This window comes from Atheta coriaria, unplaced genomic scaffold (assembly GCF_025399875.1).
Source record: "Atheta coriaria isolate IRGN ID8LTWV9N9 unplaced genomic scaffold, Caltech_Dcor_3.1 hic_scaffold_1_pilon, whole genome shotgun sequence".
In the NCBI taxonomy this organism is placed as follows: Eukaryota; Metazoa; Arthropoda; class Insecta; order Coleoptera; family Staphylinidae; genus Dalotia; species Dalotia coriaria.
The window spans coordinates 2,920,621-2,945,254 of record NW_027045443.1 but is presented as its reverse complement, the minus strand read 5'-3'; the positions used below and the strand labels follow the sequence as shown (position 1 = coordinate 2,945,254).

At 44.2% G+C, this 24,634-nt stretch overlaps 6 protein-coding genes across 8 annotated transcripts in view; 3 read left to right on the top strand and 3 right to left on the bottom strand.

Annotated features, from left to right (window-relative positions):
* LOC135794103 (uncharacterized) overlaps positions 1-5,614 on the bottom strand; it is a 41,728-nt gene extending 36,114 nt beyond the window's left edge. The window contains exon 1 of the mRNA XM_065305262.1: positions 5,418-5,614. The gene's annotated coding sequence lies outside the window, so the exon portion shown is untranslated. The remainder of the gene's footprint in view (positions 1-5,417) is intronic.
* Positions 1,126-2,305, top strand: LOC135794085 (enhancer of split mbeta protein-like). Its single transcript, XM_065305230.1, has one exon. It carries the CDS (start codon positions 1,291-1,293, stop codon positions 1,876-1,878), a length of 588 nt encoding a protein of 195 aa, XP_065161302.1. The 5' UTR covers positions 1,126-1,290; the 3' UTR covers positions 1,879-2,305.
* LOC135794049 (pickpocket protein 28-like) lies at positions 2,503-5,352 on the top strand. The gene is made up of 5 exons (XM_065305183.1): positions 2,503-3,333; positions 3,402-3,638; positions 3,716-4,184; positions 4,252-4,522; positions 4,578-5,352. Exons 1-5 carry the CDS (start codon positions 3,185-3,187, stop codon positions 5,186-5,188), a joined length of 1,737 nt encoding a protein of 578 aa, XP_065161255.1. The 5' UTR covers positions 2,503-3,184; the 3' UTR covers positions 5,189-5,352.
* Positions 5,615-5,704: 90 nt separating the features above from the next.
* On the bottom strand, positions 5,705-22,059 carry LOC135794016 (axin). Of its 3 annotated transcripts, none has more exons than XM_065305150.1 (9): positions 21,677-22,059; positions 9,565-9,859; positions 9,204-9,504; positions 8,945-9,140; positions 8,568-8,881; positions 8,269-8,409; positions 7,297-8,124; positions 7,036-7,239; positions 5,705-6,977 (listed from the first exon to the last, which is right to left on the bottom strand). In XM_065305150.1, the coding sequence occupies exons 2-9, from the start codon at positions 9,731-9,733 to the stop codon at positions 6,713-6,715; spliced, it is 2,418 nt and encodes an 805-aa protein (XP_065161222.1). In that variant the 5' UTR covers positions 9,734-9,859; positions 21,677-22,059; the 3' UTR covers positions 5,705-6,712. The 3 variants fall into 3 exon arrangements, with proteins under 3 accessions (XP_065161222.1, XP_065161228.1, XP_065161235.1); XM_065305156.1 differs by having other exon boundaries at positions 5,705-6,974; XM_065305163.1 differs by lacking the exon at positions 8,269-8,409.
* Positions 22,026-23,972, top strand: LOC135794116 (centrosomal protein 20). The gene is made up of 4 exons (XM_065305274.1): positions 22,026-22,472; positions 23,399-23,452; positions 23,532-23,735; positions 23,811-23,972. The coding sequence occupies exons 2-4, from the start codon at positions 23,419-23,421 to the stop codon at positions 23,942-23,944; spliced, it is 372 nt and encodes a 123-aa protein (XP_065161346.1). The 5' UTR covers positions 22,026-22,472; positions 23,399-23,418; the 3' UTR covers positions 23,945-23,972.
* On the bottom strand, positions 23,957-24,589 carry LOC135794094 (uncharacterized). Its single transcript, XM_065305242.1, has 2 exons — positions 24,289-24,589; positions 23,957-24,222 (listed from the first exon to the last, which is right to left on the bottom strand). Exons 1-2 carry the CDS (start codon positions 24,559-24,561, stop codon positions 24,043-24,045), a joined length of 453 nt encoding a protein of 150 aa, XP_065161314.1. The 5' UTR covers positions 24,562-24,589; the 3' UTR covers positions 23,957-24,042.
* Positions 24,590-24,634: the final 45 nt, after the last annotated feature.

Here is a 24,634-nt window from a genome sequence, read left to right as displayed (position 1 = left end):
GAGAGCATACGTCCGAGCACACAGGTTGAAAAAACGAGTTATCTCTCTTACTAAGAACTTAAAACGCCGCGTATGCGGTTACATTTTAACAACAGGAAGTTAAAAATCATTAATAATTGTTGTTTATAAGCGCTGCGCAGCGAGTTCTATTAAAATGTGAAAGACGCAGCAAAACGAAGAGGAAAAAACATGACGGCGGTGTTATTACCAGGCACTTGGGAACTGTGTGTGTACGAGTTATATAAAAACTAGCAGAGTCACTATTGCCGCACTGGATGCTTAGCGCCGAAATATTGCGACGCGCCAAATTTCCTAAGAGGCTAGATTCATATGTTCGAATGTAATTATGTAAGAGCAGTAGTAGGTGAATAAATCGGATTGATCATGTGCGACAGATCCGGGCGTTGGTTGGAGGCTGGTGCTGATGCAATGCACTTCGCAAACAAACATCTCAAGATGATGGCTCACTTCGTCGAGTGTTATGACTAATCCGAGTGGCCGCAATCAATTTAAACAAGCAAATATAAACGGCTAATTGTCGTAGTAAAAACGGTTCGGAGTCGGCCGGGGCCGGATCGAACGCGTCGTAAAAGCTTGCAATTGTATCGTTCATCGGCCATAAAAAAAGATAATTGACGCCTCGCCTCGAGCGCCGGAGTCGGAGTCAATTCAGCAAGTCGCAAGCCACACCACACTAATGCGTACTACTCATTTTCTAATGCCATTTCAAAGTGCATCCGTGGAGTGCGCGCGAGAAGGACGACCCGAGTGATCTCTATATGTAGATCTCAGTTAGCGCTCGTATAGTGTGTGCTGTTATAAATGGGAACGTGTTCGAGCACGGACCACGCACGAGCTCTAATAATGTGGGTTAGATTATCTCGTAAACGACGATGGTTTATTGAAACGAGCGGCGGTGCGAGTGAGCACGCGGTGCCGGCCGAAGCGAGACGGACGCAGAAAGGCAGCTGCACGAGCTGCGGACGCTCACAGGTGGCTTAACTGTGGGAACGCCGAAGCTTCTGAGTTTCCCACGATCCGAGTCGCTCGCGCTCGCATGGTACGCGCGGCGGAGGGGTCCCTCATGACGGGCACCTGGACGCGTATATAAGCGAGTCCCTTCCACTTCGAAGTCATTCCAAGACTTGCTCTTGCTCAGTACGCATCGTGCGCTCTCTGCAAGCCTAACACGAAACACACACATTGTGCCTTACCAGCAAAGTCGCTTCTCGAAGTGCATCGATTAAAATAATAATCTCAGTTCGACCAAATAACAATAACTCAGTGAAAATGGAAGCCCAGCCCGTTTCGCGCACCTACCAATACCGCAAAGTGATGAAGCCGCTTTTGGAGCGCAAACGTCGCGCCAGGATTAACCGTTGCCTGGACGAGCTTAAGGACCTGATGGTCTCCGCGCTCTCCAACGAAGGCGAGAACGTCTCCAAGTTGGAGAAGGCCGACATCCTCGAGTTGACCGTCCGCCACTTGCACAAACTTCGCCGTCAGCAACGCCTGTCTGCTAACCCTGTGATTGACGCTGATCGCTTCCGTGCCGGGTACACACACTGCGCTAACGAGGTGTCCCGCTGCCTTGCTTCCGTTCCGGGAGTTGATGTCAACTTGGGTACCAAATTGATGACGCATCTTGGCCATCGTCTCAACGAAATGGACAAAGTGTCACCACTGATGATTCAAGTTGGACAAACTCAATACACCCCGCCGGGTACACCAACCCCCGAGGTATATGCCATGCCGCTCACACCCGCCTCATCAACCAGCTCGCGGCAGGCACCTTCTCCTGCGCAACCGATGGACTGCTCCACCGCCGGCTTACTCAAAGTCGCGCCAAAAAGCGAGCCTGTCTGGCGGCCGTGGTAAATTCACAATCGCCACAACACAAAATACAACAAGAAGACTGCAACATCGATCGTTTGGAGTCTCGAATTTGCTCAATCGCTTTACTAGAGTTAAATTGGAGTTTGACAAATCAACGTTCAATTCAAAGAGGTTTTGATCTCAGAAGCTAATTTTGTACTTTTCGACGAGTTTTAATCTTGTAAGCTTTAATTAGGAAGTAGCTAGGATAGATATGTGATAAAAACAGGCTCGATGAAATTTGTTCAACGCACAAGTCAGATTTGAGTTGGTGTACCTGTGATGTACGTAGTAGTAAACGAAAATTCAAAGGAATTGTAAATTTTCTAACATTTGTAAACTGATAATGAATTGTATTGCAAGCGTAACTGTGATACAGAAATACTATTTTTTAAACAAATGAATATATGGTTATCTAAAACATGAAAAATGCAAGTTTATCATTGGCAACACCCCAAATTTTAACCTTTCAGAACAGTCAAGGAAGAAGAACTCAAGAAAGAAGAGAAGATCAAAGAAGAAAAGCTCAAAAAAATCTTAATGCATGTTTATTTTGCTTGTAGACTTAGTTATCAAATTCTCATGCATGAACGTAGAAAATAATTCAATGCTTGTAATAACTCAATTTCATAAATGTAGTAACAAAGAGCAACATTCTGATAAAAAATAACGAAGTCACTAAATTTTTCTAAAATATTTAAATTTTCACAACTTCATTGAATATTATGACTACAATCATTTTATTAGTGATTTTTTTTAATAATTTACGAGAGCGACGGATGGATACTTGCAAAGTTTAAATCAGAAAGTTGCTCTGTAACGGATTTAATTCACCTAAACTTGGCGGTGGCGCCATCTACCGGATGACGTATCAACTCTCTTGTGCTAACTCATTCAATTCTTTGGAGGCTTAACAGCATGAATCATTTTTTTTAACAGGATTAAAACTAAAAGTAGAATTAAAAGCATTTCCTAGTTGAGCACGATTTGCTAATGAAATGTACATAGATTAACAATCTTGTTTATCCTCGGTGGTGTCGTTAGGACGCACCCTGGCACACATTAATTAGTCTAATGAATTTACTGGGTATTGGATATCTTTCACCCCGCTCACAACGACTGTAAAACTTAATTTTTTTCTATGACACCTGGTACGATATGAGTAAGGTTTGCGCTTTTATTTTTAGGGCGCGCACCTTCTCTTGTTTGATATTCGGAGTTTTTCTCCTCATTCGTGGAACGAGCGTCTAGGCGGTGCTTTGTTTCCACAAGTGGTATTTCACTTTAAATCGCATTTTCTCAGGTCGACATGGATGTCGAGGCACCAAAGAAGCGCTCGCGAAAGTTATCGAAGAAGGACCGCAAGCGTATGAGTAATTATTTTACGGAGTATTGCGACGCGACGAGTATTCACGGCTTTCGCTACCTTGGGGAACAAAAGAGGAGCTGCTTGGAAAAGTGAGTACTTTACTACCCTTTCGGCGATTGTTCGAGTTCTAATAACACTATTTCTTTGATGCATTTAGATTATGGTGGTTCGTCACGATTTTTGTTTCGGTATGTATTTGCACGTATTTGATCGTACAGACCTACCACAAGTGGGACCGATCACCAGTTATCGTGAGTTTCGCCACCAAGCAAACGCCAATTTGGCAAATTCCTTTCCCTGCCGTCACGATTTGCCCGGAAACCAAGAGCCGACAGAGTGTTTTCAACTTCACCGAGTCCTACCTGAAAGACTTCGACACACTCAATGCCAAGGAGTAAGAATTTCTATTATTTTTTTCTTAATTTAATTGAAAACTTAGTAAAAAATATTTATTTAATTTTATTTGTGTAGACGTATGGAATTAGAGCACATTTCAATGATTTGTAAACCTCGCAAACTTCTAAAATCGAAGAAATTGAAGAGTATGCAAGTGAATGAAAGCATCTTGAACTTTTTCGATGAGATAGCTCCGGGGATCGCTAATATGACAATCAAATTCGTTTGGATGGGCGAAAAAATCGATTATTCCGCGGTGTTTACACCAATTCTAACTGATACTGGTATATGCTATACATTTAATATGTTGGACCGCAGGGAGCTGTTTAATCCAGTGATCAAACCGTTCAAGAATTACCTACACCATGATAGGTCCGCCCAGGGGCATTGGTCACTTGAAAACGGTTATTCTAAAGATGAGGAGAAAGACACGTTCCCGCGGCGCGCTTTGTTTTCGGGAGCTAAGAACGGAATGGATATTACTCTGGTGACCTATGATAAGGATGTAGACTATATATGCGGGGATGCTCTACAGGGTTACAAGGTAGGATAATATTCCATTTTTTTGTGTAGTTGGTGTAGATGTAGAATGAACTTGATGAATTTTATAGATTTTATTACATCATCCTGCTGAGATACCCAGAGTAAGCCAGCAGTATTTCTGGGCACCGCTTAATCAAGCAGTGATTGCAGCGATCAAACCGGACATGATGACCACCTCTGATGAATTGCGCACATATCCGCCTAATAAACGTCAGTGTTACTTCCCTTCCGAACACAGTCTGCGATTTTTTACAGTTTACACCCAACAAAACTGTGAAATCGAATGTTTAGCCAACTACACCTATCAACTGTGTGGATGTGTAGCTTTCTACATGCCTAGTAAGTGAATTCAACTTAGAAAACACGAAAATATTCAATGTTTCATTCTAAATAGGAGCAGCAGATACACCAATCTGTGGACCAGGTAATCTACTATGCATGAAGCAAGCAGAGACAAAATTACTAAGCGGTGAGATAGACATACGCTTGAAAGAGCTCAAAGAAGAACAACAAAACAACACCGAACCATTCCAAGGACTTATGAAGGGTATCGAAGGCATCACGACGAAAATAAGCGAGATAGGCGGTAAGCCGGCGGAATCCAAACCCAAAGCAGAGAAACGCACCGATCAATCCAATTGCAAATGTTTACAATCGTGCACGTCGCTGAGTTACAGCGTGGAGACTTCGCAATCCGATTGGGATTGGGTGCAACATTACATTGGCTTGAATGACCCGTACGGATTTGTCGCGGCGAACGTGAAAAACGGCACGCGCCTCGCGCACTTATCGCGGATTGTTTTATTTTTCAAGGATATGCAGTTTATCGCATCCGAGCGCGACGAGCTCTACGGGCATATTGATTTCTTAGCCAATTGTGGCGGTTTGCTGGGTCTTTTCACAGGATTTTCATTTATTTCACTTGTTGAGGTGATTTATTTCTTGTCGTTGAGACTTCTATGCAACATGAAGAACAAGGCAAAGAAACGCTTAAATGGCGAGTAAATTTAATTTAGCGGTTTCAGACACTACAAATCACGAATGATCACAAATTGAATGTTAATATGTAACACTTTCGTTTTTACACCATCGCATAACTTGAATTGTAATTCTGATTGAATAAAGGCGAATAGTAGTGTTGTGTGATTTGCACCTTATCGGAATATAAATGGCATGTCGAATACACGCTTAAAACATGCAAGAATTATAAACAAAGCAAAAATAATTCACCCACCTTTCGGACAACCATGGTAACATCAACGGCACAGCTAGGGGAGAGTTCGTAGCACGATTATTAATTATATCTAACGTTTGTACTAATACATCAAGAGACAAAACGCGCACAACACAAATGACCGACCGATACACTTTTTCCAGCGTTGTGAGGGTAGCATAACGCGGCGTACACCGGAAACAGATACCTACTACGCACTTCACTTTTGCAGGTAAAAAAAAAAACAACAAGAAATCAAGTATGAATCAATTCATAGTAAAGTCTTGTTCTTCGTTCATTCATATAAAAATGTTTAATATCTTTATTTACAACTTTAAATCGTTATTCCTCCAATTGCGTTCACATAATTTGATCCGATTGCATGTCGAAGTTGGGAAGATCAAATGTACTGTGCTCCAGTGTAGCAATTTTCATTGATAATAATGAAATCGGTTAATAACTAGCAGAAATTCGCTGGGTTCGAGGCCGATTTGTATTCAAAGTGCACGTTTCCTTACTATAAGAAAACCGTAAAACGCGTTAGGCCACTTTTATAATTGTCACATGAAAAGGCATTCCAGCGGCAACGACTGAATCGACTAAGAAATTTTAGTGCTGCAACTTGATCGTATATATGTACGTACAGTACGACACAGCATTGTAGAAAAAAATGCTCGATTCTTTTCGCTGTAAGATTCGTATAAATAATTTCGCTTCTTCGTTGAATCGAAATCGTATCGTGTTCATGGCACCCAATTTTTAAGTAAAAAATACTGCAACTACTATCGATTACAATATAGGCATATAAAAATATGTATATATCTACACAATTCACATAAATTCATAAATAATTAAATAAAGAATATTTTTACACAAGGCTCGTTTGTATTATCTAGCTACTTATTACTTCATTCTCGGCCAACAAGAACTGTTTTCGTGGTGATAAAGGGGAAGGTCGCGTCTCGAATGTGTTTGTTCATGAAACTGTCAACGTGTATTGTGTGATTACTTAGCGAAGGCACTTTTCCACCTGATTTCCTGATTAAGTACAGGTTATTTACATTATTTTCGCTCGTCGAACGCGTCGGCGTCCATTACATATGCCAACCAATATGAAACCTTGGTTGCACTTCGTCGTGCCCTTCGTGATTGTGTTACAATGTAAAATAAATAAAAAAAAGTCTATTCAGAGTCCTGCCCGTAAATCGTAAGACTTTCAAACAATAGCATCGTCCGCGTCGGGCTCTAATTCGTAGTGTTTGTAAATATGTCTGTCCATCATTATTATTAAATTATTAATTAAATTAAGAACTAAATCAGTCGATTGTTTTGACCTGCGCACTAATCCTGCCCTCCCAGAGTGGAAGCACGTCTGCGTCGCTGCTGACCTCCTCCTGGATGACCTGGTTGTCCAACTCCTCGCACTCCGTCTTGAAGAAGTACCGATAGTTGCCCTTCTTCGGCAGGAACTCCTTGAACTGCTTGAGTGTCACCTGCTTACCGGGAATTTTGATGCGGTATGGAAATTGCTCCTCGCAGAACGAGAACACCACAGTTGTATAATGTTTACACGGTGTTCTACTGAAAACGAAATAAATATGTGAATTATTTGCTTTTTTTAAAGCTGTCAGATATTTACCTTTGTTTCGAACGCGTTCTGAGATCTTCATCTTTGCCTTCATTCAATCTCCTGATGGCTTCTTCAAGCTGAATAGTAGTGTTGGGTTGAGGTAGTGGCGGCATGCTGGGATCGGCGACGAACGGCTGCGCAGGACACAACGTGCTCGACGCACCACTTCGCTCCAGACTATTTGATCGCGACCCGTAATTTTTACGATGCCTGCTAAACCAAGGAAAATTAATACATAGATTTAGTTTGGAATTTTGTATTGTGACATACCTGCTAGCACTAGAAGGTAAGGTGGAGCTTGTTGTGCTTCTATGCCGACTGTGTTTTGAACCAGACATTTCGGTGTGAGTGTAGCTGCTGGTACGACTGCCGCGCTCGGACTCCTCCAGCCAGAGGCGTACGCGACTGTCGGGTGGCGTGTCAGATACCACTGAGACACCGCTATCGGTAAACTCAGTGGGCGCTTTCTTTGAAGAACGCCTCGTGGCACAACCGCGCCCAAAGCGCTCCTCGGGATACTCGGGCATACTCTTCGACTTCACCATCTTATGCTCCTCGCCGAAATCGTGTACGTTGCCTGAGTCTCCACTGAACGTCGAGAAACCGTCTTTGTCCTTGCGACGCACTCGCACCGACTGATACTTGCGCGGCGAGTGAGGACGCGGACTCGTTACACCTGGCGAAAGTGCGTGTGATGTGTTATCAGAGAAGACGATCGAGACGTGATCGTCTAAGATCTGCTGACAGTTGTCATCCTCAAGCTCGCGGATTGCGTTTGCCAACTCGCGACTTTGCAATTCGTTGGTTGCACGGCATTTTTCGTTGAGCGACGTCAACGAATCGCTTTCAGAGAGCTTACGTTCCAAGAGTTCGTGTTTGTCTTGACTACGCTTCAGAGTTTCCAGTTTTTGTATGAGGATGGCGGCAAATTCGTCTGGCATCAGCGGTTTCACCTGCTGCTTATCAACGCGCTGCGTACGAGGGATGACTGCTTGATGCATGTGCGTCTCTTTGTTTATAGCAGCGCTTTCGCGCACCATACGTGCCTCGATTGACGCACTTTTGCGACGTGTCGAACGGTGCAAAGATCTTCCATCACTAATCAAAAAATAATTATTAGTTAATAAATAAAACTTAGAATCAAAGAAATTGTCATGCAACGCTTGCTTTGACATATCTACGAAATCAAACGCAAATAAAATGCATTCACAGTGAAGGAACGGAGGGTAGTGTGATACTTACATCGAGCTATCTGTAAGCGACATATTGTCGGATTCCGTGCGTGCATCCGAATGTGAACTGATCGACTGCTTCTCGCTATCTTGCCGCGACACAGGATTATACGAATTATACAGGTGCAGCCCGCCGGACCCTCTATACATACTAGCCACACAAAAGAAACCAAAACGAAATAATAAATAAAACGAAATCATAAACGCAATGCAATATATGCAAGATTAATGAAAATAATATAAAAAAATATATGAAACCAATGCAACTATGCAAGATGCGAATTGTGCTGATATTGAATTGTTACTTACTCGGCCGCAAACGTCTCCGTTTGAGGGCGCACGTCCATCGCACGATTTTTCTGCGTCGCAAGCAGCATATTTCGCGTGAGACGCATCGGACCATGGGCAATCGACGGCGATTGGTAGCCAGGAAGTGGCGCGTTCTGGCATTGATGCAGTGCGCCAAACAACGACGCATTATGAAATTCCTTATCTTCGTGGATGATAGGCAAGGGGTTACCGCCACATGCCAACGACGTTAGATCTTTGTTACTGGCCGAGCTGCTGGAAGATGACGATTCGCTACTGAAATCGCCGCTGCTACCCGCTGGATTTTGAACGGACTGCAGACAAAAAAAACATTCAATATTGTAATAAAATACCACGATGGATATAAATGTGCATACCTGAATGTATTGCAGGTAAAGTTCGCTCTTGAGGAAGATTGGATACGTCGTGTTGTTGATCAGATTCTCCACCTGCGACTGCGCCGCGTCAAACAGCGTTAGAAATTGCTTGAAGTCTTCAGAAGATTTCAGACAGCGACCGACTTCGCGTTTGATGTCTTCGGAGATTGGAAGTGACGATTTCAGGAAGTAACGTCTAAATTAAAAAAAAAAAACGCAATAAAGATGTTTATCGATGAATAAAGTATGTAATGCTTACTTGTAAATAACTTTGACTACACGATCGGGTTCACTCTGCTTGAGTAGACCCTCGCAGGCTGGATCAGGCTGACTCCGCTTGCGAAGGCCTTCGCAGGCTAACCAGAAGTCGAGCGCGTCCGCGTTGCCCTCGGCCTGCAGGAAACGCTTGAATAGCATAACGCCATCCGGGTCTTCCAGCAGACAGTGCAGTGACACCGCCCAGCGTAGGCATGCCGGCGGAGATGTGTTTTCCGACTGCGGGCGCTGAGAAGACGACGCCGACGTCAACGATGTCACCGATTTACTATCACCGGTGTATTCTGTAAGCAACAAACATTCAATACCATCTGAAATTTTGAAATGGCAATGTGATGACGTACCATTTAAACTAGATGATTTTCGACGGGGTTTGTACGAATAGGGATACTCCATTGGTAACGTGCAGTCGGAGACGCAATGAGTGCGCTCCTCGCCAGGGACCGGTGGGCGCGGTGAGTTCCGGTCAAAGACGCCGTCGTGCACATGAAGGCTGCTCGACTTGCGATTCATAATGGTCGCCTCTTCGTTTGACTACAATTGGTGCTAAAAGGATACGGCGCTATTTTAGCTAGACTTGATCGTTGCGTACGTGGGCTGGAAGACGCTGGCTTATTCGTCATAGTGTTGAACGGAAGCCTGAAAAAAATTGCAAACATTTAATTTTGACTATTTAAAATTAATATTCAAATCATTTCATATTGGCTCAAAGATGCATCATATCAAAAATATTTAGAATGACTTTCATTGTAGAGATAAAAATCAATACAAATATGTTCTGCGAAGTAAAATCAGAGAGGAGGGTAGATTTGAGTGTTCGAGCTAGTTGAATTGGGCCCCAGCCTGAGCCAACCGATCAATACTGCCAACTCCCAACTCTCAACAAAGCAGTCTCTCGAAAGCATGAAATATATTTCATGCATGATTCTTAATAAACTAAAAATATTAATATAATACTACCAAAAAATTAAGGTATACAATTACACCAAACTTTTTACTCTACACTGGAGTAGGTAAAAACACCTTAGACAAAAGAACTCATATACCCAGGTAAAAATATGAAATTAATAACTTGGGGGATGTATATAAAACTCCATACCATTTTTCCAGCTGCCAGCACAAATCAAACTAATAGAAATCACTGCACAATACACTTTTCCTTCCTACAGGTAAACTAAACTATGAAATATTAATATTGCTCTTGTCTATTGCTGTACTGCTTTGTTCAGTTCTCGCAACCTGACTGCTTGGGAGATCTGAACACTCCGCTGTGACTGACTGCACAATACAGAGTGAGGCTGCGGAGCACATTCAGAGTCTGATGCTGTAGCCCCAAGTTCTATGCGACTGACTAAGCTGGAGAATGTAATCGATGAGTGAGTCAGTTTGTAAGGGGTGGGTGTGTAGACTCAATGTGAGAAAAATCAAAGTTCTACTTCTTACAACTGGGTCTTGACTGACACTGATCCTGGGTAAATTTTGATGGGGCTCTGCCCAGGGGTGCTAAAAATTATGTTTGCTTTAGAACATGTGCAGGCAAAATTATTAGCTTACGAATACGAGTGTAGATAGAGATGAGCCTGTGATGGCTTGGTGGACTGTAGCGAGTACTAGCTGGTGGCAAATGGGCTCTAAGGAGAAGGCACGTTCTGTTTTCGAGGTTAAGCGGTTAAGTCGTGCGTGTTGTGCGTAGCGTACTAAGCACGCCAGCGGTCGAACGCCATTTGTTTTTGTTTGGGTTCCGGAATGGACTCAGCGGTGGGCGCAGGGCAAGCGCAGCGGACTGCCTATGGTCGCTTAGATGCTCATGCTGCTGACATCTGGCGACAGTACGTGACACTGACATACAACCCTCACGTGACTTAAGCCCCTTTTGTGGTAAATCGAGCGCAAATCACTATGAAACTTGTAGTTTACAAAGAATGGGTAGTGGTACCCGCACGGTACTATACAAATTCCGATAATCTGGGGTGGACCTTTTTTTCCGTAGAGAAATGCGTAAAAGAGCGTAAGTACAATTTATTTTGTCGTATTTGAGAATTGAAGCCGCAACTACTACGAGATAAGCAGGTACGCAGTTCAAGCGCCACCTTAAGCTGCAAAATGCTTCAATTTCAAGTATTCTATTATTTTATTTTAACGTTTTAAAGAAATGTAATACATAATTTCTTCTAATACTGATACCAGAGGAATTAAAAGAAATATAGTCGGCTACCATGAAAATTACAGACCGCCCTGGAACAATTTTTGCCACATTTCAGCCCTTTAGTCGCACTTTGCTGTGATCCGCAGCCGGCAGCCATATTCGTAAAAAGTAAAATTGCTAAATTAAGTTGTCCGAACTTATAATTGCCGTATAGACATGCAACGCCAATAATCTCACGTAAACCAAAACGGCGCGCGCACAAATAAATAAAAGCGGTGCGCAGTTCGAAGAAAAACAACGACGAAAAGAACAACAACAAAAAAAACGTTTCGAATGAAAAAAAAAAGCAGGCGCGCTGGTCCCGCGCGGCCAAAAAAGAAAAAAGCACCAATATAATAAGCACCTTGCGGTCGTTCTCAGACACCTTTAAATTATAGTTCACGGCGTATTATAACTCGCAGCGACGCGCATGAAAGGGCCGCCGCCCCGCCGCGCAACGGCCAACGGATTCGTCCGGATCAAAGGATATTACGACATCAATCATTTGGATTTTTTTCTTTCGAGCGCGCGCGCCGATGGGTGATGCACCGCGGACGTTGACGGGGCGTTGGGGGCCAAAGGTGGCTGCGGCGCGCGAAGAAGAGGCCGAAATGGAAGCAGAACTATCAATTAACGCCTCGAGGTGCCGGCCTGGAATTGATTTAATGACAGACGGTCGGCGTGGAGGAACAACTTTCAAACTTAGGGAACGAACGTCGCGTTTGCTTCACGCAAGCGCGAGAAACGGGAGAAGCTGGGCACGGAGAACAGGAATCACGCTTTGGTTGCTCCACAAAGCTGTGGCAGGATGCGTTTAGATGTCGCCAAAAGCATGTACAAACTGAAACCCATCCAAAAATATGGCACTGAATACCATTTTGGTATATATTCTTGTACTTTGTTACATTTTAAGGATCAAAAACACATGATAGATATTGTACTTTGATTTACGTTACAAATTATTTAGTCTATTGATTTTTCACTGAGTTTTTCACTTCTATTGACGCGTTGCACGTACGCATGCAATATTATGAATCATAAACCTATGTGAGTCGACGACCGCCAAATTAATCCAATCCTTTAAAACGCATTAACATTTGAGTTGCGGTACATGTACTGTTGGTCAAATTTCTGCAGTTCTCTCAATTGCACTTTCAGTTGAATATATTTTTTAATTATCCTTTTCTCTTTCAATACGCAAGTAATAAACACAGAAATTATCAGAAACCCCGCCAAATATTGCGGTGTATCAAATAACGATAGAAAAACAAAAAATATACGCTGAATTTTTGCTAAAAGATGTTTAGGCGGCTTCTAAAGTTGTGTTTTTGATCGTATGCCGCTTATATCCTTTAAAATTTTTATTTTTCTCTGAAGGGTCGGCCGTAATCTGTTTCTTCTCTTTGCGCGACTTTTCTGAAAGTCACAGCGTTCCTTTTGCCGGCAGGATGCTAATGCAGCGAACACGCGTGCACAAACACAATGAGCAAACATAACTTAAAACACAGCGAAAACGACGAACAAAACGTCGAATAATAACGCCGCCGAAGCCGGCGCGCGGCTTAAAAAGCGCGAAGAAGACGCGAGATGCATTTGACCGCAGAAAAACACATATTTTTCCTTCTGCCGTCTTTTAATTCCCAGTTATAAGTGTCGCTCTCGCTTGCGCTCGCGCACGCCGCGCCGTTTTTGGTATTCAATGAATCCTGTCCTTTTCAACGCGACGAAGAGCTGGGCAGATGCGCGCGAGTAAGAACAGAAAGAGACAGTCGCGCATAATGCGAGCGGCCTCAGTTTAATAACCATAAATAACAAGCGAGACGGAGGCACATCGATGGAAGAAGCGCGCTTGAAATGCGTGGCCCCCAAGAAGACACGGAGCACACCGGCAAAGGACCCGAATGCCGACAACCTCCACGTTTCTGACACCCAGTGCAGCGATCGTGGGTGTGGTGCACCTATGTTTCACAGTGACAACGCCGAAGAAAATCACTAACTTTCTGATGGAAATCAACGTAAGCGATGCGTGACGTGTGAAACTTTTTCAAACGTATGCAAAACTTGTGAAACGTTGTGTACAGCGCAAGATTTACGTTTTACCTGTGCACGAGGACGAGGCACGGCGAAAGCGTTAAAGCGCTCGGAAGACCGCGGTGTTCGGTGTTATTTCTTTGAAGCCCAGCGGCGGTCAGTGGTACTGGTGTGCCGCGGTTGCTGACCTTAGTCAGTCTATCAATGCGCGCACCTTTTCTACCAGTGTTTCCCAAACGTTTCTTATATTCACAAACATGCATTCTTAAAAAAAATGAATTTTCTAAACACGCAAAACGTGAAAATGTTAACGTGTCAATTACGATAATGAAGATTTTATGAGGCGCCGAGGAGCGCCGCACCTCGACACTACCCAGATGTGTAATTTGTTTACTTGTCAAGCCAACAACTGATGCATGAACACGCGAAACCAATTTAATTAATCGAATAGAAGGCTATTTCAGCCCGGACAGCATAAAAATATATAATTTACTTGCATTTTGGAATTGGTCAGAAGTAGCACTGGCGTAGAATACATGCTTGACTATTGAAAACTTGATTTTTCGGCGGGTTTTGAATGAGGACCTTACTAGCGCGTGGTTGAAGACACTTTACACCTTCACGGAAAATATTTCGACGCAGGAAACGCAGTTTACGTTACAATGCGCAAGACCAGAGGAAACGGAGATGGTGGTCCCGGTAATATTGACGTAGGTGTTGTTGTAAACAAATAAAAAGTTGATTAACACTAATTTCCAACGTCAACTCTTCGCAGAAGACGGATGTGGAATATAACATAATCAAGCTTGAGACAACAAACCTGTCTAGATGAAAATGAATTGAACAAAACACTAATCAACAGGGTTTTACCTAAGAAAAACTTTTTTAAGCACAAAGAAATATTAGTATAAAAAATATTTTTAATTTTTTTTTAATTGGCCAGATGGTTGCAGAATAAAATTGTTGATAATTATTGTATAGAAAATATTTGGTCTGAATTGATTCGTAGGATGTTTATAAGACACTCAGTAGGTGAATGTCACATGTGTGCGTTGTCCTGAGTAAAGAAACGAACGACAGCACGAAAAAACAACACACAAAGTGCATCGGGGAAAATGTAGCCGTCGCCGTCGTCGGGAAATATTAACGCGCGCCGCGTGTTCTTCATCGCGCTCGATGACCTATGTTCGAGCGCGTGTAGTTGTTAGTTAAGTGTATAAAAGGCGGCGCGCTTTGATCTTTGCCGACATACGAGTCCTACACGACGCGCCGAACGCCCGACTGTCTATATCCGCATCCCGCACATCGCGAGCAGAAATAGAAGTTCATATAACGCACGAAGAGCCCGACCCCGCTAAGCCACTATCACTTAGTGATAGCGATAAATTCTGAAGGTGGATAAAGAGTTGGCGGAATCGATCCCGTACTACTGCGTGATACTGAAAAAAAAAAAGAGCGCCGTTGAGCTTCAAAGGCGCGTCCGGACATCAAAGGAGCGCAAAGTGACAACCACAAAGGCGACTCTCGAGCGTGGCGCTAAGCGACGATGGAAATGAGTCAGTTTGGCAAGTGAGTAACAACCACGAACAACCAAACAGCCAATTACGAAAGCCAAAAAAAAAACATATTTATTTCACAGGACCTGTGTACTAATCGTACTACTATTGGCGATGGCGTCCTACCAGCCCACCACCTCCGCGATGATCCTACCCATCGACTTCAAAGACTTGGTAAGTAGAAAAATGTTGTTCAGGATGACTCTAAGTCCACTTAGTTAGCTCCGAAGACTTGGCATAATCCATTTACAACCTGCTTTATTTATGAACATCAGGTTGGAAATTTTCAGTATCCCGACGTGAGCGCTGAGGATTACTACATCAACCGAATCGACAAACGCAATACCGAACTAATCCACAACCTGGACCGATTACGGGGAATCATGAAGGTGGGCTAGTCGCATCGCTACAACCGAGTATTTGCCGAAAACTTTCAAACTTATATAAAGATAATCTATGCAAATCCAAAAGCTAAAATGAATTCAATGGTACCATCGCCATAATAATGATGCACCATGGATTCCGAATTACAATCACAATAAACTTTTGAAGATTCTAACCTTGTTGATCACTTTCATTTGTGAACCGAACAGTTTACACCTATTTTTCGTATTTCTATTTGCGACTTGCAGAAGTTAATTTCCACGTTAAACGATTCAGCATAGAATTCCGACCGGGACAGAGAACATTTCAATCTCCGGCCAGGTATAGAAAGCAATTATCCAAAAACTGGGATTTGAGCTACGATTGTCAGAATGTTCGGAATAGTTAAAAGGCACCGCGCAACGACGATTTTTCTCGAATTTTCGGTTTACAGCAATGCAGTGCCATTGACAAGCGGTGAACTGAGTGAAGGCTTCAATTTGAATGCCATCGGGGTGGATTTCAAATTCGGGCGGAAAATTGACTGTCGGCACAATACAAAAATAAAGTCTTTAAAGTAAAAAAATTATGCGGTCACATCTTCTAAGCTAACTAAGGTTTTTGGTTAGAAATACCCATTCAATTGGTGAAAATGTCATATTTTCTGTGAGTATTTGAAAAGTTATAGCAACAGGCGCGAATTAGATGTAGTTTTATGAAAGTGCTCTTGACTCGACGTGCAATCTGGGCGTCCAACGAAATAAACCGAGCCAAAGAAGCTGCAACTTGTCGTCGAAAGCAGAGTTTTTGTGTTTGCCGAGGACGTCGCCGTCGTCATCGTCGTCGGCGCGTCTTTCTCGCCAACATCGCCATCCGCGCGTTGCAGGCGCGCTCGTGCGAGCCGCTCGCGTATTTGCGAATACGCGGCGCGGCGTCTTTTAACACGTCGGCGGCATCGGCCGCAGATCAAAGCGACGCGGCGGCCTCTTTGACGATTGTACGCGCGCGGTCGGAGCCTCCTTGCGCCTACCGGCGTCAATGTGTGGACATAAAAATTATAACTTCCCTCTTTGATGCGACCGATGATCGCTTTTTTTTGTCCGGCGAGCTGCCGACTCTTCGTGCATTTAAATAATTACGAGGCGTGCGATAAGCACGATGAATGGGAAGCAGTTCAAGTTGAAGAGATGACACCGCAAGATGACATATCTCTGACCCAAAAACGAGAATTTATGAATGAATACAGAAACCATGGACCCATGGCTTGAAAAGTACGTATCATTAATCATTTATGTATGTAATCATTCGTTTGTACTCGTAATTACGTATTTACATTTCTATCCGTGCCGCAATCATGTGAGCGCAGATATGAGTTGGTACATACTCAAGGCGTAAAACAAACTCAGTCATAAGGACACTCTTCCGAAATCATTATGAAACGATGGAATGGAATAAAAACTATTTACAAGTGCATTTCGAACGTGTTTCCTTTCGCAGCGCCGATTGCGTTTGGCGTGTTGCTTTTTTCCACCGTGCCCTCGCTCGTTTTCCGACACGACTTTATAATTGTGTACATTTGCTCCGCAATACAAATAAAACGTATCGACGGGCGGGCGCGCGTGTATGCGAAGCCGGCGAGCCGCGCGCTCCGAGTTTATCATATTCGACGGATCGTAACGTCGTCGCCCGTCGGTCGGGAGAGTTGTGTCGGCGTTCGCACGAAACTCCTTTGATCTATCGTGCGCGCGAACGCCGCCGCGCACGAGAGCAAAAAATACAACTCACATACACAGCCACATGACGCACCCGCGTGCGCGGCTAGTTTTTCGGTTGACGAATCGAACGAGATCGAAGTCGGCGATCGCGTGCGGCGGCGACTATGAATAGCCAAGAAATGCGCCGCCACCGCCGGCGCTAGCCATATAGACAAACAAATGCCAGGATGATGCCACGTGAGGGTCCAGTCCGCGGCGTGTGATGTGATGTGATCTACGACCGTGCGGAATGCGGCATGAAAGAAAAGCGGCAGCAATGTCATAAGGAGGACAGCAGGGAATAATCTGTGCCAATGTCGAGCGTCTCCTCATACGCAAAGGTGAATCATACCGACAACAAAGATCTTAATACTTTGATGTGTCATATATTTATTGAAAAAAAAAAAAACCTGTGTATACTTCAGTATACATTTTACATTTTGCGATATTTTCGATGGTAACAATCTCGTCATTTATTCATCTGCCCACTTATCGACGCACACCGTGTGTGTGCAAAGTGAAAAAGTTCCTCATCTCCCCGATCCTCCCATTTCCGCACGATGAGTGTGCATACGTGTATGTTAGCGTGCACTTCAAGTAATATAACGAACTGAAGAAAATGGTGAAATCGTACCCTGATGGGCACATAATCAACCGAAAAGAAAGGAATCGCATCGCAGAAAAGTCCGCCATGCATGATTTAAAAGCAAGGCAAACTCGGGAAGCACCGTTTTCAGGGAGCGCGCGCCGGTGTGTACACACCGGGAGACGAGCAGCTGATCAACAATTCATGAGGCAAACACGCGGCTGGATGTGCTCCAACCCGCCTCGTTCTGCGCAGCATGCGACGACGCAAGCAGGAGTAAATAACCAGTAACAGGTTCATACAGAAATTAATCGAGCAGAGAGTTAAACACTCAACATTATAGAAATACAAAACCATACACACAAATCCCACTATTAAACAAAATTATTCATAATATTTAAAACCTAAATATGTAGATATGTCTATTTAAACTTTTAAAAGAAAACATTTGTGGATTCAGGAAGAGAAGCTCAATGAACAAACAGACGGAAAAAAACTACATGAAAATGCACTCTCCCGACCAATTGGGGATCCCGCACGAGGATTTACTGAATTACGAATGCGTCTCCTGTTCGATCCGATTCAATTCCAGGTTCCAACCACAATCAATTCGAAAGCATGATAAAAAAAATACCGAATCCTATTATATCCCTCATTGCGCACCAAGTGTTTAGTTGATTGTGTTCGATAACAAATTGCTTTTTGCTCGACTTACCTAGCGAGATATCAAAACAGATGTCGACCACGCGGGTGATTAATAAACGACTTCGTTTGTTTGCAAAGCGGTTCCTATTAGAATGACGTGTCGTCCGACTATTATTTGATGTGCGTAATTAAATTACGAGCATGTCAGATAAAGTAATGCAATTAAATTTATCGATCGATGCACTTGTTCCGACAAACGTGGACTTATTTTTGTAATATCGTCCTAAAGACTAGTGCTTTTATTATTATTTCTCTCATATCATGCATGACTATTAGTTTGACGTTTTACTTTGGTTGCATTAATAAAATGGTGATAATTCTTTGGTAGGTTTCTTGCTTCTGGAAGTAGTAGGGAATAATCCAAGTCTTCTTTGGCTAAATTTAATTCAATATGTGCATTAGTATTTTATTCACATTTGCCAAAATTACTTTAAAAAAAAAAACAAATTAATCATTTGTGGTTTAGAGTGCATCGATACGTTTTTCTCCGTAGATATTACTCTATTCAGGTGTATATTATGTTAAGATAATGTTTTCGATAAGTAGGTACATTTTAAGTAAAGTCGGCGTATTGTGTTTCATATCAGTTGAGTTTTTATGTAGAAATACCCGAATGCCACCAAGGCGCAGGGCAATGAAGAGAGAAGTTGAGCCTTCTCGTAAATACCCACGATTTCTTTGACGCTGAGGATTAAGCGGCATTATAGTCCCCGAGTGTCGATATCGCCGACCGTATACGATGACAATGCACCAAGTTCAACTGGCAATTTTTATGTTTGCTCGATGCATATGTGCAGCTTACTTCAGACGGTTTTGAATTGAATGAACCGGAGGAATGTTGATTTTCGGCCCCGGCTCTCTCGCTGACTGAATGCATGGAACAAAAAGGTAGGATTGTCGGAAAGAAAAAAAACCCGATCAAAGACCGGGCAGTAACAATATTTTTATCGCGAGTCTCGAGAAAATTCCCAATAATGAACCGCGTTGACGACGCTAAATTGCGCACTGATTTGCGGCAGGAGGACACAGAACGCATTGCGGTGGCATCGCGACTTTTTCTAACGAAAACGCCGCCACCTGAGAGATGTGCTGGTGGACGAAGCCGACGCAGCTGAAGAAACCTGTTTGCCGACCCGTCCGAGTGTGTGTGCCGGCTAAACATCAACCGTCATCATCGGAACGGATCACACGGCCGACGAAACCGACCCGCCGCACCGCCGACCAAACGCGCCGCGCCGCACACGACGAGGACGGAGCGCACCGTGCGACAGAGACTCCTGCAGCTGGCTGCGAAGACGCGCTGCAGTAAAGAGCGAGCAAGCGGGCATAGAGCCGAACGAATGCACGGCGGACGGCAAAGAAAGAACTTGATTATGTTGATGAACAAATGAACATGATGAAGAAGACTATGGGCAAGGCACGCCGAGCGCGGCCGGTCGGTGCGACGACGGACGGACGGATGGAGGAAGAAAGCGGCGGTCGGCGAGCGAAACGCATCGGGGTAATCACATATCTTATGGGTAATAAATGTGATGTTGATGTCCATGCCCATGTCTAACTTGTTATCCAGAAACGGACTTTGGACAAAAACCTCGGCATTCCGCAATAATCAAACTATCACCAACCAGCTACGAATCGAATTCTCATCTGGACCTCTTCAATCATTAAATTCTACAATAAAAAATCATCCTACCGGTATATACCATCAAAAAAATTAAAAAAATTCCTAATTGTTGCAATGTAGAAAATCTTATGATAATAAAATTGAATAGTGGACTGATGTAAATATTAAAAAAAAAACGAGTATTGTTTTTGATAAGTGCACCCCTGTAAGAAACTCGGTCGGTATGGAAAAAAGCAAACCCACCCAACCGACATAAGAAAGCCGTCCGTTCATCTCCCATGCTCGGTGCGCATAATGCATACACATTCTTGCTGCGCGTTTCCTTCGCTCTTCGTATGCGAGCGCGCTGCTGAAAATATGAAAACGAATTCTTACTAGTTTCAACGTGCGCGCATTCCGCGCGGGCACGAATCGGAAAATCAGACGCGGACAATCGGCGGCCGGCGCCGGCGCGCTCGATCGGAAATTAAAGACCGGCGAGCAATTATTAATTACCATTAATTAACTACCACCATGCCGGCAAGCGGCTGGCGTGCTGCTCAGGCCGAAGACGTGCGTGCTCGGCGCGAGCATATTAATACCGTCCTCGCAGCGCGGAGCAATTAAATTTCATCCTTTGACTTTCTCATGGAATCACAATAATTGCCATGTAGCAATAATCGCAATATGCAAGGCTGGGCGTACGTAACGCGCATAACTATTCAAATAATCACCGGCTAAGATTATAATAGCTTGTTTTTACATTCTTCCGCAGAGCGCAAATAAAAATGATATACACAGTTCTATGATGGTCGCAACGGTTGGAAGTTGCATTTGACGATAGACAAAGAAGCATGCGCATGAACCGAAGAGCGAAGACCATGAAAACCACTAAAAACGAGGCGTACTTTCGTCGCCGTTGGGGCAAGCAGCATGCTGCTTGTTGCTGCACGAAGCGAGGCAAGAAGTACGCGTCCCGACAGAACCGCTCCGATTCTTGGAAATTCTCGGCACCGACGATAATTCTTTCCTTCGTTCAGTGCAGCCCCGTTGGAAAAGATTCCGTGAGGGGATCGAGTCACCGAAAATGTACAGAAATAGAGTGCGGCCACCCGACAGTTGATATTATTAAGTTTTATCGGCTGGCGCGCATGAAGTGAATGAATCGCGATCAAACAAACGAGTAGATCAGCAGAAGCCCAACGAGCGATAGCTGGCAAATATTTGAAGATGTCTCACGTGGTTTCCAGAAGCGCTGGATGGTGGCCACCTTCAAATTTCTATAGAAAACCGAAAAGGCATGAACAAGGTCGAAGAAAGAGCACTCAGAAGCGACGATTCGAAAACATTCCAAACCTACATCATGCCGACTACTCGCGGCACGCTCAACAAACACACACAGAGCAACACGCAGGCAGCACACGGAGCGAGCCCGTCGTTACTTTTCCTTTGATCTCGCTCGTCCGTGCGCACTTATACTTCAACCCAACCGATCTAACCAAACCAAAATACTCGCGCCGCAGAGGACAGAGTCTCTGTGTGAGCAAATTGAATGAAACTTTTCAACGTCGCGCGCGGTCTTTGCCGTCTGGCCGCGTGCGCGTATTTATGTCACTGTGACTGCGCATAATTACCAGCGGCACCTGAAAAACACGCTGCTATACACCGCTCACCTCTGCTACATCTGATCGACGATTATCCGATAGACCGGCGGTCCTCCGTGGCGGTGCGGGCGGCGGGCGAGAGCACTTCGGCGTTATATCCACATTGATCCCCAACGATTTTCATTATTTTCACATTTCACACTCGCGGCGGCCGCGCACGCACGAACATCGACGCGTTCGCGTGACTAAATAAAGCACAATTTGCGGGGCGATCAGCATTCGGGCGCACGCCGTCGACGCGCAACGCTGGCTGTGGAATCGCAGCGACCGGACGGGACCAACGAAAATAAACTCGCACTCGTGTCGTTGGTGCTGGACTGATGTAATAAACGCGCTCGTCGCGTTCGCGCTGCCGTCAGCGTGCCGAACCGACTGACAGGCGAGTGTGTAGCGGTGGGTTTATCGCGCGCCGGCTGTGCGCTGCTTCGTGCTCGCTTCGGGCCGATACCGGCGCGACGAACCGCGGCAAGTGGTGGGGCACAGCGCGCCGGCTGCACCATTGCATGGCTGCAGTCTGCAACGTGCAGTTCTCCTGCGAGTGGCTCTTCGGTCATTTCAAAGCGCGGCTGCTTTTGTGCGGCAAGCGCAAGCAATCGCCGCTTGTCTAAGGGACACCCACGCTTTAATATTTCGCAGCTTCGTGTCACCCCTTCTTACAAACTGCTAGTATTGTATTCTTCTCATTGTATTGCACATCCTTTTATTCCACACCACTTGTATACGGACTCCTGTCATTACTACATGCAGAAAATCTAAATAAAAATGCTTTACTTTTAAGTAGATATTTAAAGGAGAGAAACGTCCGGTAAGTTAATTCCTAGACTGGTTAATCTGCTATTATTGATTGCGCCTGGGGTGAAAATGTAGGAAACCCTGAAAAGTCAACTGGCCGTCCGCAAAACACTCGACTCGCACCTAATTGAATTAACACTTGTGCGAATGTATGCCTTTGGCGCGCGCATCTGTTCAGTTTTTACAAGCTGATTCGTAATAATAGAGTGAGCTCGTTTGATTCGGAGCCGGCACGCCGCCGCCGTCATCCCCCTTTTGAGCCAATTTTCCGCGTGCTTTGCGCGACGCTTGAGGTTCGCCGACGCGCCGCCCGCAACGCCGCAAACAGCCTTTGATCTTTTTTACAAGCACCGCTTGCTTTTTTGAATATCAAATCAAAAAGACTAGATTTGCTTAAATCCCGTGCCGTTTAACGAGATCAAAGAGTCATTTATACGAGGCACACTAGCCGCACGCACAATGCGATTATGCAACATCAAATGGTGCCAAAACATACCTACATACATGTTTGTTTGATGCATTGAATTATGCGCTTTTCAAGCGAACGAGAAAATAAAATAAATGAAAAACGTCTGTTACCTTCGTGCGGCGTGGAGCTTTGTCGACACGACCGCCCCAGTTCGATTTGTGAGTTGTAATTAAACATGTTGTTCGCCAGCTTGCACCTGCCCAGGGTGGGTGAGATGTTCACTTAGTTTTAATTGTGATCAATTAAAATACTTCGGAAAATACTCGCAATAATCACTCACTTCACATTATGATTATGTTTCTGTTGACATTGTTGCGTTGCCTAGCCACGCTTCTATCAAACAAGGTAAAACAGTTCTGTCATTTCTGTTTTCCTACCGTTTGTCGAACGACACGCCATTTCGAACCCACTGCTTCCGTCCACGGATTGTGATATTTGCAGCTTTATTTGCGACGCGTTTATTTTTCAAGCACCTCATCGTTTCTCCATCATGGCTCAACAAACCGAACGTGATCTACTAGAAGGTAAATAAATATTTTTTTCCTATCATGTATTTATTGGTACGAAAATGTGAGTATGTGCAAACGCCTTATTTTGAAATAGCCGTCCGTAAGTCGCTGACTGAATATGGAGTCATGGGCCACTTTAAGGCGGAGATGCGCGCGTCCGTAATGAATATCTTGAATAAAAACACTGAGCGCCAGGTGCCCCCCGATATGCCCGAAGAGACCAAGCTGCTCAACGAGCTGATCCGTGAGTACCTCGCTTGGAACGGGTACATGTATTCCGAGCAAGTGCTTGGTGTCGGTGAGTGTTGATTACAGGCCTGCCCTTCAACCGATTGAATGATTTTTTGAAATTTTTGATTTTATTTTTTATTAGAGTCCGGAGACAATGACACTACGATGAGACGTGAACAGCTCGCCTCCAAGCTGGGGGTTCTCGACGATCGCAAGACTCAAAAAATTCCCCTGCTATACTACATTTTATCGTCCTTCCAAAATGACAAACAATAAATAAAACTCATGTTTTGATTGTCCTAAATATGTTTACTATATTCCTGTTTGTATTTGGTTAATTTGGTTTAATTTACATTACTGTATGTTCCACAAGGTTATTTGTTCGAAGTGCGACTGACAACTGCTAGGTAGCAAAATGCCCCGCATCGAGGAATAGGCTGCGAAGCAAGGAAAGCACCTCCATCAGGAGAGTACTCATATAGTATCGGTTTCTTCTTGTTTTCTTTCTCCTGCCAGGCTCCTGCTTCGCCCAGAGATTCAGCACTGGATCCTGGCTGTAACAGGATAAAGAAAGGGTAATGAAAATAATGCTCCTCCATTTTGAAATAAGCTGGGTTTACTAAAAGATGCGATAGCTCTGGAAGGGGTCCCGGTGGGGGGCTTTCGTGGAACGGCGGTCTAAGGTCCCTATTTTGCACATTGAGTACCAAATAGTACATGAAGTCATTGCGCAGTTTCATTTCTTCAACGCTTCTTCTGCACGCGATGAGTTTACGCATCCATCGAATAACCCTTTGACGCTCTGCATTCGTCTGCAGATTGTCCATCATGCGCTTGGCCAAGAAAAGGTTGTAGTTAAAGTCATAATTGAGGTCTGCAATTTGTTCGACCATGATGATATAAAATTTGGCCCCCACTGGATCAAAAAATGTGTGCACTCACAATGAATGAACGTTACATTTGCTT